The 21,536-nt window shown below is 43.5% G+C and overlaps 1 protein-coding gene across 1 annotated transcript in view; it reads left to right on the top strand.

Annotated features, from left to right (window-relative positions):
• The window catches only part of CAB39 (calcium binding protein 39), an 87,988-nt gene extending 66,754 nt beyond the window's left edge, over nucleotides 1-21,234 (top strand). The window contains exons 5-9 of the mRNA XM_059167778.1: nucleotides 3,189-3,357; nucleotides 10,435-10,494; nucleotides 14,606-14,671; nucleotides 17,948-18,091; nucleotides 18,676-21,234. Coding sequence (XP_059023761.1) covers nucleotides 3,189-3,357; nucleotides 10,435-10,494; nucleotides 14,606-14,671; nucleotides 17,948-18,091; nucleotides 18,676-18,864 — 628 coding nt within the window. The 3' untranslated portion in view covers nucleotides 18,865-21,234. The remainder of the gene's footprint in view (nucleotides 1-3,188; nucleotides 3,358-10,434; nucleotides 10,495-14,605; nucleotides 14,672-17,947; nucleotides 18,092-18,675) is intronic.
• Nucleotides 21,235-21,536: the final 302 nt, after the last annotated feature.

Genomic DNA, 21,536 nt, shown 5'->3' with positions numbered 1-21,536 from the left:
CTCCTCTCCCTCCTTACAGACATCCCTAGGATTTTAGACATAAACGTCCGAGGGTTTGTTTTTTTACCATAGTCGTGATACCACATACAAACCCAATGTTATCTTATACTCAGTGTTCAGATGTCCTGGATTTTCACCCACAAAGTGCCATTTTTCAGTTAGTTTGTTTAAATCCAGTTCCAAGCAAGGTCCTCAAACCGTATTTGGTTCATATGACTCTTATGCCTTTTCTTTCTTTCTTTCTTTCTTTCTTTTTTTTTTTTTTTTTTTTTAAACCATTTACCTGTTGAAGCAACTGGGTCATTTGCTCTATAGAAAAATGACATATTTTGGATTTTGCATCCCTGTGGTTTCATTTAGTGTGTTTCTTTGTCCTCTGTTCTTTTAAATTGGTGAACTAGTCATTATGAACTCAAGTCTGGGGGTAGGGGGAGTTTCCATATATTTCCATTGCAGTCATTATGTCCAGATTTTTATATCCACATTGTGTCATCATTGGGCCATTGGGAAGCTCCTTCAAGTTGGTACTCATGTCCTTTTGGCAAGACCCTGTTAGTCTTTGACTGCTTCATGCTTTCTGGCACAAGATGTCCCTTGCTCATTTTGTACGGGTTCCTGCCCCAGACGTGGAAACAGCCATTTCCTCAAGGAACCTTCAAGCTTCTGTACCTTAGTTCCTGAGTTGAGACAGTTTGCATGCAACATGACCACCTGCATAGGCTGGAAGTACTTTGTTGTTAGACATCAGGGAGAGACTTCTGCTGCTGGTGTCCATGTGTACTTGAATGTAATCTTGTTGCTAGTGTTCAAAGGCATCTGGAGGCAGTAGTTTTTCCTCTGGTGACTTGACATTGATGTGTTTTCCTCCCTAGTGCTAACAGGCTGTGCAGCATAACTGTCTGCCCTGTACTCAATGGTTTATGGCTTAATCATTTAAGACAAGCTTGACAAACCACCATCAAAACCTGCCCAACTTGTTGTACCAAACTGTCTTACTCTTGTCTTTCTAGTCTCCTGATTATTAAATTAAGGTCGGTAAAGGTGAATTGTACAATCAGCCATTTTGTGAGCAGACATTTTCAGGACCAAAGCGCTGGTCAGCATTCTAGTTGCTGGACCACACATGATACAGAAGAGTCATTTGGAGCTTCTTGAAGTTCTGTGATGAACCTGTGTACGACAGAGGGATACCAGTGCTAGAGAATGAGTGGTATTGTAGGATTTCAGGGGAGGAAGTGTTTAGTCAGTGAGGCACAAGGGTTGGTAAAAGGGGTGAGTCTAATGATTGGAGTTCCAAAGGTTTGGAATTTGCATAGTTAGGAAAAAGGAGATTAGGTCCAGGGATAGGAATGAACATAGTGATGGGCAGCAATAAGGAAATAGGAGTGAGTGCTTGATGGCAGAGTGAGAGAGGACATTGTACGGTAGGAACAGATCTCATGACGGGAAGCCTGGGCATTAAGCCCAGAAATTTGTCTTTGATTAGCAAGTAGAAATCATTTGGAACTCCTGAACTGGAAATGCTATTGATACCCTAGTGTATTGGGTAAATGGGTTAGACACAGCTTAAACAAAGATACTGGTCAGGGAGCTCCTGCCTTTCTCTAGGGGAGAGTTAATGCAACAGTGGGGACGGATGAAAAGAAATGAAACTAAAATATTTCAGAGAAGTCTCATTAAAAAGGATGGGTCGTGGCAACACCAAAGATGGGAAGGTTTGGATGTGCTGAAAGGGGGAAGGTATAAACTGTTCTGTCCAAAGCAGTACCTCCTAAACACACTCCATCATTTTGCTTTAAATCAATTTAAATTAAATAACATTTAGAATTCAGTCCCTCAGTCAGCTAGCCAAATTTCAAGTGCTCACTAGCCACATGTGACTAGCAGTAACTACCACAGTGGACAGCACAGGTATAGAACACTTACATTATCAGATGAGAAAGTTCTGGAAGACCTGTTTTAGACCTGGGTATCTGAAACAAAATCGTGGCGCCAAGTTATAAAAATGAGGAAGCAGGGGAGGGCGGCTGTTTTGCGGAGGGAGATGAGATTTGAATTTAGATATGTACTGCTTCTGGTAGACTTTTAACTGAAGTTGTCCAGAGGCAACAGAAAATGCCTAACTAGAGTTTAGGAGCAGACCTGAGTAGGGGAATTGTGGAGTCATGGTGGGAGCCATGAAAGTGTACAGGCAATCACGGGTAGGCTGGCAGCCACGGAGGTAGGCCCTCAGCCAGGCAAGAAATAGGAACGGTCTGAGGGGTAGAAAGGAGAACTGAGAGAGGTTTTTCTTTTCCTTTTTCAAAGACAGAGATGCAAAGGTTGGCCGTGTGGGGACACTAAGTAGAACTTATGTTTTGAGAGACGTTTCTTTTAGCCAGGAAGAGGTCTTTTGCAAGCAGAACATTGGGAAATGCAAGGAGTGCGGGAGGGTTGAGGAGCCGGTACGTGGGAAAGACACGAAGCCGGTGCATGCAGCCCAAAAGGCAGTGGAGGGGCCGGGGGCTGTCCGCGAGGCTGGACCCCCGTCAGAAGGGACTGGGCAGCGCAGCTGAGAGGAAAATGGGGCTCCTTCCTGATCGAGGTGAGACACAACCGTGTGTGCGTGACTGATGCCAGGGTATCCCCAGCACCCACTGGGGGAGTCCTCCAGGCTCTCCTTGACAAACAGACTGTGACCTCCTCAAATCAGGCTTTCAACTTTGTAGGGTTCACGTTGCCAAGAGTCTTGAAGGTTCTGTTTTGACTGTTATATTGAAACAATGAAGTATAAATGCTGTATATTTGATATACTGTTTTGGATATCAAAATGCTGTTTTGGATACTAGGAATTAGAGAAGCCATTTTGTTTCATAATGGTTTTTGGTTCAGCTTTTGGCTTTTCTGAAGTCTTAAGAGCACCACACGTAAATCTTACCTCTATTTGAAGGTGTGACCCTAAATACTTCTCTAATCTTTTAGCTAAAATATGACATTTATTTATTATTTATTTATCGTTATTTTTCTTTGGCTTGAAGCATTTGTCACCAGCTAGTGTGTGCATGCCTTCTAGAATAACTACCCCTAAGCAGTAACCTGCTCTGGTCACTTAATTAGGACACATCTGAAATTTCTTGTTCTAAAAATTTGAGCTGTTCAGTGTTAGAGGAGTTTTAAAACAGCAATCATGGTTTGTTTTCTTTTTGTAGGTATGAATCTCCAGAAATAGCTCTAAATTGTGGAATAATGTTGAGAGAATGCATCAGACATGAACCACTTGCAAAAATCATTTTGTGGTCAGAACAATTTTATGATTTCTTCAGATATGTCGAAATGTCAACATTTGACATAGCGTCAGATGCATTTGCCACATTCAAGGTAACGTAAAACTATAGAATTCTAAATACCTTTTAAGTCTGATTAACTGGTTTGCTGTTTTTTTCCCGGACTCTCTAAGCTCCAAGTCTATACACGGCTGCCCTCTAGCGGGAAGAGAGAAGATAACGTTTTATGTGAGTCTGTGTGACTTAGGTGTATGCGGTGGAGTCCCCGCTTAAAAGGGGTGGATGAGTTGGACTGTAAGCTCTCTAAGTGTGGTTGGTGTGATCAAAATTACACTTTTCTGTTAAATTACCCATTAGGTGTGGTATATTGATACATGAACGTCTAACAGGTTTTTCCCCTGTGTTGAAACATACTATAGGAGTTTGGTTAAACACCAGGCAAAGTCGTTGTTCAGGCCATGCTAATTTGGAATAGGCACGTCTTCAAGTACTAGAAACACAATCAGGACAGAGATTTCCATGTTGTGGACAGCCCCAAGGGAACGGTGGGCTGAGCTCTCCTACCTCATGCTCATGCCAAAGCTTGTTTGTCAAATGCTTGCGGGAAAGAGAGCAGAATCACCTGCACTATCCAAGATACTCTGTAGCCTCTCTTTCCTGTATACCTCATCTCCCTGTTGTATATTTGTATAAACTAAATACACATCTGATACGATACCACTGTACAACACATGCATTTTTGTTTTGAATTGCAAGGTTCTATGCTGTTTACTGTACATAAAGCAGCAATAATTATTAGCATTCTTCACAATGAAAGTAAGCTTTTAGATGTTACATTCCCTTATATAAAATGTCTGCCCTCCTAAGTGAATATTTACTGCTACTTTAATCAGAATTTAATATAGTAACCCGCGGACTACTTTGCTCAGAAACCATGAACACTGTTTTAGTGAGAAGTAGCCACTTTTCTTGTGAGGGTTTATGACGATAAAGAACCCTTGAGATAATGAGCACACACCTTGGTTCCTGGGTAAAATTTGTCCCTCATGGTGAATGAACACTCTTAAAACAGGATGAAAACCTGGGGAGCTGGCCATTAGGGTTTCTCCTGGAACGAGAATAAGGTAATAGTGTAAGAGGTGCCCAAAGATTTATTTCCCGGAAACCATTAAAGAGGATATCAGAAGCCTTAGGTAAGATCTTAGATATTTTTATGTCAATGTACAAAACAAAATGAATTTTAATTTGGTTTTATACACAGCCACAAATGTGATGTCGTTTGTGTCCCTGCATTTTGGGGCTAGGACTCATACTTAGGATATATTGGTGGAAGGGGATACCCCATTCCAAAGCAGCAGGCCTGTTTCGGAGAGAGGTACAGTAACCCTATGTGTTGGGAAGAGATCTGTGCAGAAAGCAAGCCATGAGCTGAGGGTGGCCACTGTGGGAGAGGCAGGTGGGGGAAGAGCAGAGGAGCGCACATCAGGGCCTGACCCAGAGGGCGCAGGCAGCACAGCTGGCCGGTGGGTGAGAGAGCCTTGTTTACACGGGCCGGAGGGTTAGGCACAGTCTCTAACCGTCTTCGTTGGCCTTGCCAATAATTTCATGATCAGCCTTCAGTTAGGGCTGCTGCTTGGAGTTACATTCTCACCAGGGAGAAAGCAGTGGTGGGAATCCCTGTGGGGAAAGCTGCCCTGTCAGGTCACATTAGCCAGAGAGGCAGAGACTGGGCAGCGCCTGGCAGGTAGGTCTACTGAGGAAGGGAAGCTTTCTAGTACAGTGCAGGATGCCAGGGGTGGACTGTGGAAGAGGCGCGCTGAGAAGCTACCCTGGCCTGTGTGTCTCAGCCGCTCCTGACCACGGCAAGGGAGGAACCCTTTCAAGAGGCCCCTGAACAGAGAGCTCTCCCAAGAAACCAAATCAAGGAGAGTCCAAACCAAGACAGCATGGGAGAGAGCTAGCGACACAGAGCTGTCAGGCAGACCTTCCCTCCCCACCCTTCCTAGAAGGAGCCCAGGTCAGCACAGGGACAGTCTTACACTTCCTGCCGGAGGACTCTCATCTCCTCGTTTGCTCGTGTCCTCTTTGAGAGACTGTTTGTGTCATGGAAAGAGAAGGCTAGATCTATGGCTTGCACTATCCTTGAAGAATATGACCAGACCCATGTCTCCAGAAAATGCACCCTGCATATAAAAACTGTCAGAGAAATGCAGCTCATCCATAAACCTGAGTTTAGAGTCTGTGGAACCAGGTGCTGAGTCTCAAAAGGAAATTAAAACTACCTGCTCCAGGGGCACCTGACTGGCTCAGTCGGAAGAGTATGTGATTCTTGATTTCGGGGTCATGAGTTTGAGTCCCATTTTGGGTACAGAGGTTACTTAAAAAATAAATATTTTTTTAAAAAAAGCAACAAAACTATCTGCTCTAAATATGTCCACGATTTGCAGCTTGAATGAATATGTACTAAGATAGTAAATCAGTGGCCAAATGTTGTTCGTGTTTTCTTTTTTGAGGACTTAAGGAGATGGGGAGGGGCATCAGAAGGCCAACAAATATATTTCCAACTTTTCCAGAATAAAAGAAGGTAGATTCCCCAGAGAGGCTGGTGGAGCTTGGAGCTTGATGTTATACCTGTGTAAGGTTCTAGAAAGTATTTCTAAAGAGATGATTTCTGAGCATTTTGGAAAGGAAACCATGTACCCAAAGCCAGCATGGATTCACGAAGAGTAAGTTCAGTCCTATTAATCTCGTAGTTGCAGTAGCTGAAGGGATAAGAGTGTGTGGCTGCCTGGGTTCATTTCCCAGCTCTGCTGTGGATTTAATCTCAAGCTCTTAATCTGTTAAATTGGAGGTGATAGTACTAGTATGTCAAGGTTATTGTGCCTCCACACAGTGTGTGTGCAGAAAACAGTAACTGTTAGAATTATCCCTTTATGACCATAAGGATATACTGGATATTGAATAATCATACAGATTTGTTTTTATGGAATTGATGAAAAGAAAGGAACTAAAGTTTCAGCGTGGTGATTTACATCTAAATGAATCCCCTATCCATAAGGTGCTAGAGAACGGATTTGCCATCACCCCGGAGAGAAATTTCTTGTGGCTTTTCACTGGGCTTTGTCTCAGCCCAGCTAAACATTGTTAATAACTTGGATAAAGGGTGAGGAGGCCTTCTTATCAAATATGAGGTGATAGCTATGAAGGGAGAGATAGCAGACAGTGGTGATCCTAGAAAAAGGCTTCACAGCGATCTGCAGAGGCCATAATGGAACAGGATGATGACTGAGGTCTTCCCCTTGAGGACCCAACTCTAAGGGATGTGGGAATAAGACATAATAATATAGTTAATACTCAGTATAATACTTTCTAAGTGTAATAGTTACTAAAATGTAGGCAATTTCATATCCGACTCAACCATCTCCTTTACAGATAAGGAAACTGGAGTCTAGAAATGTTGGGTGAAGTCAGGCTGTAAATGGGGAAGCCAGAATTTGAACCCAGGCAGTCTGCCTCCAGAGCCCACTCTGAGGAAACAAAATTCTGAATCCGTCCTGTAACATTAAACAAGTGTGATGCTGCTGCCCCAGAGCTACATGCGACCACATAGTGTCTGACCTAAGGAGCTGACGATGGTCTCCCCCCACTATAAGCCATTAAGGTAACAACACATAAATGTGCTCCATTCCAGGCACTACACTTTAAGAGGCACATAGACAAATATATGACTTTCAGAAGACAGTAGATGGTGAGGGGGACTCAGAACCTGTCGTGTGAGGAGTGGTTAAAGGAACTTGGACGTATTTAGCCTGGAGAAGAGAAGACTCGGTAGGAACTTGCTGTGAGAGCACCACATGTATGTGAGGTGGGGACCTGTAGAAAGTGGGTTGAACCTATTTCTGTCGGCTCTGGCAATTTCTGGAAATAACCAGGGGATAGGTTTGACTCCAGCGGAGGGAGAACTTTCTAACCCTTAAGAGCTCCGAAGGAGAATCACACAGTTGGGAGAATTGAGTCTTTTGTCTTGGGACATGGTCAAGCACCAAGGAGGAAAACGAGCCACACAGCTTGCCAGGGCTCTGTGAAATCGAGTGGCATTACCTCAGGGACCCCAGGGCCATCTCTGCCACATGGTGTTTGAGGCCCCAACTAACGAGCTTTTAAGAATCTTTTCAAATTAGCATACCCTAAAAGTTGGCTGCTCATTCTGCTGGGCTCGGGAGATGACCCCTGCCTTCCTCCCAGTCCTGCCAGGGCCTGGGGTATACTAGAACTTAGATAGGGAAGAAATCAGAGATCCCACTCCTTCCCCGCACTGCTAGCAGACCCAGCACCTCCTGGTCTGGGACTACAGGGCATTCTGGAAATTCTGCAGGTTGCTGACCACTGACTGCATGACCTTTCCCCTTTGTCTTCTCCGTTGAGTTCTGTCCCCCACTGTGGTTTAAACTCAGCAGAGCTCTTGGCTCTAGCCCCGAGGCTGAGGTTCCTTCTCATCTCTCAGTAGGTAGAGGCTCTGCCCAAGTCCCCACCTCTTTTCCCTGCTTAGAATCCGCCTTCTTCGGGGCTGGCTCTCAGCAGTTGCTCCTTTCCTACAGATGTGTCACTCCTGTCCAGGCCCTGGTGTGTCCTGTCTTGACAAGGAGCTTTCATCCTGTGCTGTGTTGGGGTTTGGCTCCTACTTCAGCAGTCTCAGAGCTCCCCTTCAGTCTCCCAACCCCAAGGCTGTGAGATTTGATTCCCAAATTGACAGCAGGTTCCTGAGTTTCCTGGTGTCTTGAAACCAGACGGTGATAGAATCTTCCCCAAATGGCGAGATGTTTGAGTCCCCCTTTTCCTGTCCGGCCCAGCTGTGAGGCTCTTGCTTCTGTTTGAGATCTATCCTTCAGAGTACTTTCCTTACTCAGAACAACTTCTGTTGTACCACATATTTAGACTTTTGCTTTCTAGAGCAATATTTTATACCTACCTGTCCCTAGTATCAACCCCAGTTGAGAGCCACTATCTTTAAGACCCCTGCCCTGGGCATTTTCTTATGTCAGATTACGGCAAAGCCACAAACACTGGGTTCCTTTTGCTGTACTTCCTTATATTGGTCTCCAGGATGACTTAACCACAGAAAAAGTGGAAATGACGCTTACTTTTGCACGGATCCCGACACACTAATCCCTTAATTGGCTTACTCATTTGTTCATTCAGCTCACACCTGGAGCCTGAGAGCCTGAGTGCCAGCCCCGTGTCAGGCACTGTTTCGTTAGGTGCTGAGGCTCAACAGTGAACGAAACAAATCCTTGCCCTTGAGGGTCCTGCGGAGGGAGGACCGCCGTAAACAGACAACAGTAGCATGGAGGAGGAAGGCCTTTAACAAGCATCCTTGATGTATTTGACGTCTTGTGTACCTCTCTCCTGGATAGCTGGCTCCCGGATAACTGACTCCTGCGGGCCAGTATGCTAAGATACAAATTCTCCTTTCCCTCCCTGCCCCCACCATCTTCTGCCCCATTTGGGGAAGCTTCATGGCATTTCTTTTCCAGCTTCTTGAGGATGCTCAAACGTCAGGTTTTCTAATTTTCTCGATTTTATCCCCAAAGGGAATTTGGAAAAAATTAGATAGGTCTTTCCTGGGCATACAGTACATATCCTATCCAGCAGTTTGAACACCTGTAAATCTTTGGGGTGGTTAGAAGCCTTCTTAAAAGCATACTTTGAAGATTGCTTGATATAATATTTTCCCAAAACTGTTCCCTGCTTTTGTTGGTTCATTCATTTATCAAATATTAAGCTCTTACTATGTGCTGGGCATTGCATGGGTGCTGGGGATTCAAAGATTAGTAAAATAGACATGACTATTATATATTTAGAACATAGAGTCTAGCATGAGAGAGATGGTAATCAGATAATCCCACAGACATAAAAACAACTCTGTCCATGCTTCGATGCTGGTGACCAGTCTGGAAGATTTCTCTTTGGCAGTGATGTGGGAGCAAGGTTCAGAAGTGGTAGTTAGCTAGGCCAAGGGGAAAGCCTGTGTGAGGAGGCCCTTTCAGGGAAGGGCAGTCATGTAGTAGACAACAAAAGAGCTCCCTGCAGGATCACTCGAGACCTGCCAGATCCCCACGAGGATGCCAGAGTTGTAGTGCTTTCCACACGTGTTTGACCATAGAGCATTTCTCAGGACTGGCAGTACACTTGGACATACGTCAGGAAACACTAGTTCATCGTGACCCGGGCCACTCAAACATCAACAGCTAAGAAAACAAGGAGAGTTGGTTTGGAGAACAGGGATTATTGGCTCTAAGCTCTCCGGTGGGTGGCTCTAAAGGAATTGTATTCAATTCACTAATTCACCAAGTAGTGAACTGTTTCTGCTGTCACATGTTCCATTCTCTTCCCACCTGGTGAGACCAAGGCTAGTTCATTGCTAACTTCCAAGTTCTTAAAGGCAGGGACCACATCTTTTTATCTTTGTAGCCCCGGCACCCAGAACTTTACCTGGCACATAGTAGATATTTTCTGAATGAATGACCCTTGAGTTGCATCGTGGGAGGGCCATATGGGTGAGGCATAAGCTGTAGTTTGTAGTCATGCGTAATTGGACTCTGAGACATTCTGAGGTTTGATTCTACATTTTTGCAGCCTTAGTCTGCTTACTTAGGAGCTGATGTTTATAAGGTGGTGGGGTTTTTAAAAATTCTATCCCTAAGAAAAAGATTGCGTTAGATATGAAACTGAATGTAACGGAATTTAGGAGGAAGAAAATGGAACCTCCAGCTTTTTCTAATGAAAGAAATTTCCTCTTTCTCCACCAGGAACAGTACCCTATTTGACATTTTACCACAATCATTTACTTTTATTTTGCTTTATTGCTTTATTCCCTTTGTTTGAATTTGTATTTCTTTGAATTTATGTTTGTTTTTAAATTTTTCCGTCTAAGATTTATAGACCTGTGACCAATCACAGTCATTATAATCACGGTTTCAAATTATTAATGATTTGATTCACTTTTACCTAGAATCAGCATTTTGAATATAATTCATGTTCAAATGTTTTTAAGTATAGTGATTTTTAACAAGTTTTTATCAGGTAAAGTGGTGTGGCATGTTTTAGGATTCTCTTTTTTGAAGAATTTGAATGCAGAACAACTGTAAAATTGTGTCTTTTCTTTCTCTAGGATTTACTTACAAGACATAAATTGCTCAGTGCAGAATTTTTGGAACAACATTATGATAAAGTAAGTATATGAACTAGTACCTTAAAATTATAAGTTTGGGAGCATCTGGGGCGTCCAGTCAGTTAAACTTATGACTCTTGGGGCGCCTGGGTGTATCAGTCATTAAGCGTCTGCCTTCAGCTCAGGTTGTGATCCCAGGATCCTGAGATTGAGCCCCATATCAAGTTCCCTACTCAGTGGGAAGCCTCCTTTTCCCTCTCCTTCTCCCTGCTTGTGTTCCTCTCTCGCTGTCTTTTTCTGTCAAATAAATAAAATCTTAAAGAAAAAAAAAAAGGCATATGACTCTTGATTTCAGCTCAGGTTATGATCTCAGGTTCATAAGATCAAGCCCCACGTCAGGTTCTGGCCGTGCTGCCTGTAGAGCCTGCTTAAGATTCTCTGTCTCTCTCCCTTTGCCCTCCTCGCACACATGCGCACACGTGCTCTCTCTCTCTCTCTCTCTCTCTCACACACACTAATGAACTGTAAGTTTTGTACCAGAAATGAAAGACTTAAGTTAGATTTTTATGCCAGATACTTATTTTGCATATGTTTATAATGGTTTTACATGGTACTATTATCATTTCTCTACTGAATTGAGGTAATAGAGTCTTACCTTGGTCAGGAGTAGAATTTTATCTTTTTGATGGACACAGTACCCATTGCATCTTTTCTTGCTTTAGGGAAGGAAGTAAAAGTGCTTTGTTGCCGAACGACAATATACAATTAAGATAAAAAGAAAATTATTATAAGACTTAACTCTCCCTTCCTTTCCATCGCTTGCTTCCGGGAGAGAGAAGGAAGGGGCGTGACCACAAGGGTGAGACGAGCACTAGGCTAGAGGGCTCTGCTGCTGCCTCTTGTGGCCATGACCAAGGCCGTTACCCCTGGGGGACTCAGGCGTCCGTCCTCCTTTTAAAGTGAGGACAGTGGACTAGCCCAGCAGTTGGGTTCCTTCTGGTTTAAGCCCATGTCACACTGCCTGGTACTGAACTGGAAGTTCATCAACAATCCCAAGTGCTCTAGATCTGCACAGCAGCCCTCAGGCCACAGTGCCCGGGCTCTGCTCCCCACCACACCCATGAGCGCCTCCTAATGCTAGACTAGCTTAATGCCGTACTGTCTACAACTGGATGTGTCTGCTTAGAGAGGCTGGGATAGTAACAGTCCCCTTAAAATTCCCATCTAACCCATGAGATCTGGCCTAACTTTCCATTCTTCCACTGGTCGTGTGAATTTTTGAAATCCTAGGCACATTATGTTCGTACTGTTCATTGTTCACTTTGCTGTTCAACTAAATTGTAAGATTCTCAGAGGCAGAATCTGCGCTTTTGAACTCATGCATGCTCCTCTCTCCCTCCTACTCAGTAACATCCATCATGCAAAGTTCAGTACATAGGGAGTCCCTCATAGAAGGCCTCACGAGTGGCTTAGACATTGCTGGTCATCTGGTTTTTTTAAATTTTCCATTTGGGTATAGTATGTTTCTTTGCATGTGTGTTGGTTCAAAATGGGGGCCTTTCTACAGCAGTTAGAAGCATGGGCTCGGCATGAGGCTGTCCGGAGTCTGGCTCTAAGTCCCAGCCCCACCTTGGGTGGCTGCCTTCTTTCACCCTCTGCCCTCAGAATCCTCAGCCCAAAATGAAGGCTTGTAATAGCAGCATCTCTGTTGTCATGGGTTGTTGTGAGGACCTAGAACGTGTGTGTCGTGGGCATGATGGCGGCAGCTGGAACACGGTGAGCAGCTTGTAAACGTCGGCGGCTTGTTTGTGTTGCTGCCAGGTCTCAGGGATTCTCTGACTGAGCACACTGGTGTCTTAGCTTAAAGCCCACCGAAGGTACAAACTAACAGTGACATTGGTTTAGTTTTGTAGTCAAATAGTTTCCTACGTGTTATTAATGGATGACGTTGGTTAACAGGATTTTAGGAGAATTTCTGGGAGGCAGCTGACAGAAGTGTGTAGACCGTGAGGTCAGATCTGAGGGATGAAAAAGGCGAGCAAGGGGCCAGGGGTGCAATTACATAAGACTGTGTCACCGGAAGTCCTGCACACCTGGGCCCTGAGCTTCCTAATAACCAGAAGGATAGAGGGAAACAGAATCCATTAAAAAATCACAGCACCTGTAAAACAAAACACATTTCTCCCGTTGGGGTTCTCAGAGAAATTGGATCAGAGTGGGATGCAGTGGACGCAGCCCTCAGGATGCCGAACTAAAGTGCGGTTAGTTCCCTAAGAGCAGATCTTGGAGGAGCCACAGCAGTGCCTGTCCTCGCCCTGGTTCCTAACGCAGGGAAGAGAGTCGACTACCCTGGGGGGGCGGTGGGGGTGTGGCACGTGGACTGCACAGGTACTCTTCAGTCAGTCCTCCGGCCGGACAGTCTTTTGTGCTTACGCTTCTCAGAAGAACTGGGCCGCAGACCATCTTAACCTGCATTTTCTGTCAAGTACTTGAGGGGAACATATTCTGTGTCACTGACTGAACACAGATCCAGTTGTTTGGATCGTTGGTTTGATGATCCTTTGAGCAGAAGTGTGGGTTAACATCCTTCTCTGCAGAGGTCTCCGTCCCACCTCTGCCTAGACAGAAGCACAGGTTCTGGGTTAGCTCTAAAAGCAAGGGTCAGAAAACTGTTTCTGTAATGGGCCAGGGAGTAAATATTCGAGGCTTCCTGGCCATGCAGTGTCTCTCTCTCCCCTCTCCCTGTTCTCTCCTCTCCTGTCTGTGGTGCTGAGAAAGCAGCCATAAACAATACACAAACAGACTCATTTGCAGGACGTCGATGAGCATGGCTGTGTTCCAGCAAAACTGTATAAAAGCAGGTGGCAGGCTCGATCTGGCCCAAGAGTGGCAGTTTGCTAGTGCCTGCTGTATACAGACCCATGGGAAAGCATAGGCACAAACAGTTGGCAGCAGGTGGGGCTTTGGCCTCTGTGTCCCTCGTCTCCATGTCTTACCTCCTGCTTTGATGGGCTTCTGCTCCTTACCCAGCCGGTGATGCTGTGCTTGTTTGTTTTATAAATGCAGAGGACACGTGTCACTTCCCGTTTTGTAAATGCAGTGGACACGTGTCACTTCCTAAGTATGTCACATTGTGCATTCTCCAATCTTCACTCATGCGGTGTCCTTCCCTTTTTATCTCTGAAGAACACTTCCCTCCTCCCCTTTTCTAAATGAAATTGCTGCCCTTAGTCAAGATTGAGCCCAAGTCCCAACTACTCTAAGGACACCTACCTATTTGACAGTGCTGAATTTCTCCTACTCTGTTTTTCGATTATTTTCTCCTTTTGCTTGATGCACTGGAAGAAGGGTAGCTTTTCTCTGTAGTTGTGCTTCAGGCTCACTGAACTGTAAAATAGAGAAATTTTCTATACAGAAATTTTCTAACGCCAAGAAATGAGAGCTGACTCTACCTTAAGAAACAGTTGGAGGGTAGGAGTTATGTTTTGTGCATACGGAGTTTGGATGACAGAAGACGACGAGATTTAAGCCATATGGACCTGGCTAGTCTAGCACTGGGTGAGGTCAGTCCCAGGAGCCCTACTCCTGGAGTTCATCCTCCAGAGCCCTTAAGGAACTCTGAGCACCACTGGGGAGGGCTGTGTGAAACAGAAGGTCAGCTGGTGGCCTTTGTGGTGTTAGAAGTTCGTGCTCGGGGTGCCTGGGTGGCTCAGTGGGTTAAAGCCTCTGCCTTTGGCTCAGGTCATGATTCTGGGGTCCTGGGGTTGAGCCCTACGTCGGGCTCTCTGCTCAGCAGGGAGCCTGCTTCCTCCTCTCTCTCTGCCTGACTCTCTGCCTACTTGGGATCTCTGTCAGATAAATAAGTAAAATTAAAAAAAAAAAAAAAAAAAAAAAGTTCATGCTCAAGGGCACCTGCGTGGCTACTTAGTTAAGCATCTGCCTTCAGCTCAGATCACAGTCTTAGGGTCCTGGGATCGAGCCCCACATCAGGCTTCCTGCTCAGCAGGGAATCTACTTCTCCTTCTCCTGCTGCCCCTCTCCCTGCTCACACTCTCACTCTCTCGCAAATAAGTAAAATCTTAAAAAAAAAAAGGTTTGTGCTCAAGCTTTATAATGTTCTCTTTCAATCTTTAAAAATATAACCCCTGATACATGTTTTCTTGTCTTTTAGTTCTTCAGTGAATATGAGAAGTTACTTCATTCAGAAAATTATGTGACAAAAAGACAGTCACTCAAGGTATGACTGATTATTTTATGTGGTTTACTTCTCTTCACCCTGTGTTTGAAACTTGTCTTTGGGGGAAAGGGAGATATGCTTGTATGGGTCTTAGACCTATGAGAGGAAAATACATTTCTCCATGGTCAAGATTTTTGTGGAAAGGAAGGAGTTCAGGGGTCCACACAGGGCACCTGCCCACCTGCCTGTGAATAGGGATACCAAAGTGGAATATACGGAGTTTTGAAGTGGTCTCTACCTCTTAGCAGTGCTGTATTTTACATTTGGAAGCCTATTTTTGACACTTAGAATCATCTCAACCAGAGGAAGGCCCAGTAGCTGTTGTGCTCCCTGGGACAGCACAGGCCTGTTTCGGGAGCAGGGGGGTCGCAGAGGGGACATGAGCAATGAAATCTTGATCAACAGGCAGTTTTGGCTGCTTTGTATCAACCTGGGATATGGACAGTTCTGTCTGAAATTTAAATTTCAGACTTAAAACTCTGGAACAGGGTTTGGCAGACGGTAGCTCATGGGCCACATCCAGCTCCCTATTTTTGTAAATATTTGTTGGAACCCAGATGCATTCATTTATTTACATATTTACATATTATGTTTCAGAGGATAACAGATTTGAACAGTTGCTACAGAGACCATATGGCCGGCAAAATCTAAAAACGTTTCCTACCTGGTCCTTTACAGAAAGTTTGCTGAATGACCTCTGCTCTAGAAAATTCTCAGTGCAGTTCATAAAAGCATACCTCTCACTCTGTCAGTAAGTGGTCCTGACAGGAACTATAGATGGAAATCACAAAGGATTTGGGGAAAATTCTAATTCCATTTATACTTTTTGCCATGTCCACTTTAAATTCTACTCTGCTCGGAGTTCTTACTATCAGAGCTGTCTGCATTCATCTGATCAGGCCTGCATTCCTGCTTCCTTTCCTGCCATGGGGACATCACTCGTGAAGACCTTATCTTTCTGTGGGAACCGACTAAAAGACATCAGGAGTGTCTTTTGTACTTTGTGTCCTTTGATAAGAACACTCTACCATCCAAATTCCAAAAGAATCCTTGCTATCAGGCCAGCTACTGGCTCCTTTTCCCTTAAGGCTGTGACTCCTACAGTGGGGGACCAGTCATAACCACATTTTGGAAATGAGTCGCTGAGGAAATGATCTGGTCGGGCTGGGGCACTTCCCACTCATCGCTGCTGTTCAGGCCTTGCCTCCCAGCCTGGCCTGTAGTTCAGCATCCAGGAGCCTTAACCTCCTCCCTGCCCTAGGAGTGCTGGCTGGCGATGGCCAAGGATAAGTCCAATCTTTTCATCTTGGGCGAGGCAGGGGGTGGTGAATGGGCTGTGGTACTTCTGGTGGCTGTTTAAGGTTATTTTCTTCTTGCTACACCAGTATGATGTAATACATACTTGTAAGGTTCATGATACAGTGTAGGCTCCCCTGTGATTGTCCACACAGTAAAATGGCCTTCTGTCAGCAGCCCCTTTCTATCGCAGGGCCAAGATGCCCTGTCTCCCCAGCATCACACAGATGTGAGCAGCTGGATAGAGCCAGCGTCTTCCAAGGCCAAGGACATCAGGCAGGATTACCTAGGGTAGTAGCTTCCAGGGCCAATACCTCTTCACAGGATGGGGAGCAAGGTCGTTTATTGGCAAATCAATAGACTTTGACCAAGTTCTAAATTTTAGTGCTGCTTAGATAAGGAGGAGAGCTTTCAAGACCTTTCTGCCACTTGGGAATTACCAACATGAAAAGGAAGGTTAAGACCACCAGTTGCAAGACCTTAGTCATGGACACAAAGCCAGTCTTTGGCTCCTACAGTTTCGTAACACCTCATGAACGCATGGAGCTATTTTGAGGACCAGTGTTACTTTAAAAATGAATTTTAATTTTTATTCCTTTTTTTGCAGCTACATTGGCATTTATTATTCCTGTATTTATTTTATCAGCAAATGTATATTCCCTGTGCAATACCTCAGACTTTTATTTTTATGTCTAAAGAAATATAATGAATTACCAGTTACCGTCCTCCAGATAACGAAACTGATAATCTCCAGATAACCAAATGGGTCATGTTCTGTATTTCTTTGATAGAAAATGAACACTAGTAAAGCTACAAACCTTCACATACTTAATAGTAACTAGAGTCTTCATAAGAGTCAATACTTGTTGGGTCTTACCTTGAAAGTTGTATTATTTGTGATTCAGATTGATGTGAAGCCTGAACTTGAGCTTCTGAATTCTTCTTATAATTTCTTTAAAAACCCTAAGCAGAATAGGTTTGTTCTCCTATACGTCAGGGTATTTTTTATTTCATATGACGACATGTTGCTTATCTAGAGACCAGTCTTCTGGCAACTTCCAAGTATCTAGAACATAGCCAGGAATCCCAAAAGGAATTAACTAAAGCAATAAATCCATAACTGCATTCATACATTTTGCTTCCCTTGGACCTCACCCCATGTCTCTGTTCAGACTCAAGTCTAACGTGCTTTGCACATATCCATGCTTTTCTTCCTTGCTGCAGTCTTATGAGATGTAGGAACTAGGGCTTAGGGAAAGTTAAATAATGTGCTCAAGGTTCCAGAGCTCGCAGGGAGCAGAGCCAGCATTGGAACCCTGGCAGGCTGATTCCGGGGCCTGCCCCTCTACCACTCTGCTTCTGCCGCTGTCCACAAGGACTGCAACTCGACCCCTAGCCCCATGGGTCAGGCACGCTAGACCCACAGTAGAAGCTGCAGTAGAAGCTGGCCCACTGCCAACACGAAGGGGTGACTGCGAACTAGAGCAAGCAATGACAGTGTGAAAACCAAGAACTGATAGGGTATAATAGACTCTTTCAAACTCAGCAAGCCCTGGAGACAGGCTCTTTTAAGCTTAATTGATGTCATTAGTGATGATGAGGAGTCATTAAGAAAAAATTGGAGTATCTTCAGGATACTTTGCTGAAGACAGAAAAGAGAAATACTCATTTTTATAGACCTTCCTGAAGCTGATACGCTGAAAGCATAACTTTCACAGGCTTAAGGGTACCCTGTGTTCCACCTTTGAACCTGGAACCCTCTGTCCTGGGAGGTCCAGATAAATAATTTTTCAATTAGGCTAAGATTTGTAGTTAAATAAGAATTATCAACAACTTACCTTCTGACCATTTGAGTACCTGCTAACAACACTCTGTGCTTAACAATAGTGATTATAAGATGGAGTTTCTTTTTAAACTTTGCTTTTAAATCTTGAAATCTTGATGATAATGTAAGAGTTAATTGTTTAAATGTCTTCTCAGCTTCTCGGTGAACTACTTTTAGACAGACACAACTTTACAATTATGACGAAGTACATCAGTAAACCAGAGAACCTCAAATTAATGATGAATCTCCTACGAGACAAGAGTCGTAACATCCAGTTTGAGGCCTTCCACGTTTTTAAGGTAGAGTGCTAGAACTGTAAGCAGTATTTTCCTCCAGAGTTGTTAATCTCATTTCCTTGACCGGTTATTGAACTATTACTCACCTAATTTTGGTAATCTAAGTGACCCAACAGTCCGTGTTCACATTTGTATAGTATGACATTTAAATAGACCCAGAAACAGGGTTTATCATCTGGACTGGGGATCAGAAAAACGTATATTATGGAGGCGTGTCAGTTATCTTTGGCATAGAATATTATTAATCACAAAGTAAAGGGTAATCCATTCCTTAATCCTTTTCTTGGAGGTTTCAGTACTTAAAATCCATTCTGGCTTTCTGTGCCTAGATATAATTTCTGCCCATTTTATTCTAAAAACAGTCTGTATTTAATACCAGCTACTGAATTTCAGAGCATGAATGAATGTATCAGTCCTTTGGACTGACACATGGAATCTTCCCCCTCACAGATACACGCACGCACACACATGCACACCCCTCTTGTCAGATGACGTCTTCCCAAGCAGCAGCCTCTGCGGCTGCCTTGACCACGGACTGCCAGGCTCCCATTCTCTCCTGTGCCTGACACTGGTTTCTCTCTTTGCAGGTGTTTGTAGCCAATCCCAACAAGACGCAGCCCATCCTAGACATCCTCCTCAAGAATCAGACCAAACTTATAGAGTTCCTCAGCAAGTTTCAGAATGACAGGACCGAGGACGAACAATTTAACGATGAGAAGACCTATTTAGTTAAACAGATCAGGGATTTGAAGAGACCAGCTCAGCAAGAAGCCTAATTTCCAATCAACATCTAAAATATTAAGTCCAAATTCAGCATTTGCTGTTAGCTATTCAGCATCAGGCGCTCTTTATCGGTTCATGAGGAACTTTACTGCTAACCTGCTGTTAAGTGAACGGTTTTTCATTTTACCTTTGTTTTTTGTTTTTTTTTTTTTAGTCCAAGTTGGAGAACGTAGCTGCTGCTTTCTTGCACACTAGAGCACACGTGGACTTTCTCTTGATCTTTGTGTCGTTTCAGGGTTCAAGGACTCTGTTTGCTGTAGGAGTTCTGAACGTGGCTAGGTTTCTGGAGGCAGGTGTATAGATGGTGGTGTGGGTTGGGGAAGAAGGGGATTGCTGTTAGCAGATGAAACCTGCGTGTTTGCGTTGATCTCTGAGCATGGCTTCTTGGTAAGGTTGTACGCCTTCACTAAAGGACGATGGAGCAGAGCTGTATTTGAAACGAGAGAGTAGCTGTATCCGAGATGTGAGCTTTTTGGGTGGATAAAGTTGATGTGCAAATAAACTGATAGCAACTTCTTGAAGGTGTGAAGCTTCATAAGGTCATAAGGAAAATGTATATATGCTTTTCACAGCTTTCTAGAATTTTTTGACATTTGATTTTCTTGAGACTTGTAAACTTGGGTATGTTGAAGGGTATTTGTTAATTTTACTCTTTGGAAGGTATTTTAAACCAGTAGAGCTAACAGTGACACCTTGCATTTCATTTCAGCAATGCTTACAGGTTTCTTTTGTATATAATTCTTAGAATGCTCATTTCTTTTAAATGATTTAATTTGTACAGCAGAGGAATGTTACTGTATTAGTATGTAACTATTACCTAATATTGAGTTTTTGCAAAAAAAAAAAAAAATGAATGCTCATATGTAATTGAAATACTTCCGATCACATGAAAATGCTGATTTAACATTTAAGTATCACAGCATTAAAAGAAAAAAAAAATGGAAACCAATCCTTCGTATTCAGTTACCTACTGGGGAGCTGTCAGTCAGTTGGCTACGCTTTCCTGCGCGATGTTGGCCTTATTCATTTAAATGAGTCATGAATTTGCCAGATACGAATGACCCCGATTATGTTAAATGACTGCTGATTCTCCATGTGTGGGGGGAGCCTCTGTAGAGCACCTTTTCCTTTGTAGAATAAGTAATCCAGTACAATAGTTGTGAAATTGAGTAATTAAAACTTTGGCTTCTCTTAGGAAAAGAAGAGTCCCTAGTCCTAGGTGTCCCATGGGGAAATTTATTTTTTTTAATGTCCTGTTCCTTAATGCTGCAAATGATCAGTATTTATGAAGTAACTGATTTTGCACCACTTTTTGTTACTGTGACCACAGCAGAACAGTGTCTCCTAGACCATACCTGTGTAAAGTTACTAGAATGGTATCTGTTCATCTTAGTAATACAAGATCACAACTAATAACTTAACAAATCAGAGTTTGCCAGTTCGAATTCAGCATGGCTGTAGCTGATTAAGAAATTTATATAATTACTCTTTGCTAGCCTCTCTCACTAATTGAATTATTTATCAGCCAGCAAAATGAGACGCCCAGTGGATGTTTTAAGCATGAGGTTTTCAGCCCTCATAGGAATACCAGTGGGGAAAATAGCTCCAGGAAACAGATTTGTTTTATTCCATCTCATTAAAAAGGCAGCCTACGTTATAACTGGTTTTTCTGAGGCTGTCTTTTCTAAAAATCTGTGTAAAATAATTTGTTTTTCTGTCGGAAGTATGGAAAGCAACCCAAGCTCCTCGAAATGAAAATATCCAAGATGTTTAGGAAGGGAACGGCAGATTTGACCGTGACAAAGTGTTCTGGTTCTTGTGGTCTCGTGCTTGGTATCTGGGTTTAGCATGAAAACGTTAGTCACACCAAGTGGAAGAAAGGTTTCCTTCCTTGCCAAGCTGGTTCTTCAAATTTGAAACAGCTTCCACTTGGGGGCGGCTCCGGGGCACTAGCGCCTCTGTGTGGAAGGCAGTGGGGGTGCAGCCTGTCAAAACCCATACGCCTCTGAAGCACTGGATCTGGGCAGAGTTAAGACTTGTTTTGTTTCTGTTTTTGAAGAAAAATGTGAAAACATTCAAAGTTGAAAAGTTGCATTTGAAGTTATGAACATTTAATATATTCATATTACCAAAACTATTATACTGGAAGTGGTTTCTTTTTGTGTTATAAAGGTTTAATTTTACATAAGTCAGTTACAGTTATTCATTGTGATTTTTAACCCTTTAAAAAAAAAAAGTGGAGATGTATACAGTTGTTAACAATGCCATGAAAGCATTTCTTTTCTCCTGAGGAAACGTAAATTTCTTATCAGAATATCTGGCTGGCCCTGTAATTTAAATTAAAATAAAATTTTGGAGAAACAGCATTGTCCATTCTTATGGTGTCTTACAGATAGCTCTATTTGTGTCTGTGAACACCCCCAGCAGGAGACACATAGGCACAAATCTTGTCACAGACTAACCGGAAATAGTTAATACATATACTTCTCGAGTCTTTTTTCCTATTCCCGGTTTTATTTTTGGTGTCAAATGTGACTTTCCCTTATGTGTTGGGGCTCCCAGGTCCCTGGCCCTGCCTCTCACAGTTCAGTGTTGTCACCCCTTGTCGGATGGCTCTTTTAGACCCTAGCATTTGGGGAGTGGGTCCTTTCTCCATGGCTCCGTG

This window comes from Mustela lutreola, chromosome 3, assembly GCF_030435805.1.
Source record: "Mustela lutreola isolate mMusLut2 chromosome 3, mMusLut2.pri, whole genome shotgun sequence".
NCBI lineage: Eukaryota > Metazoa > Chordata > Mammalia > Carnivora > Mustelidae > Mustela > Mustela lutreola.
The sequence above is the reverse complement of the archived record's forward strand: the minus strand, read 5'-3'. Positions and strand labels throughout refer to the sequence as shown.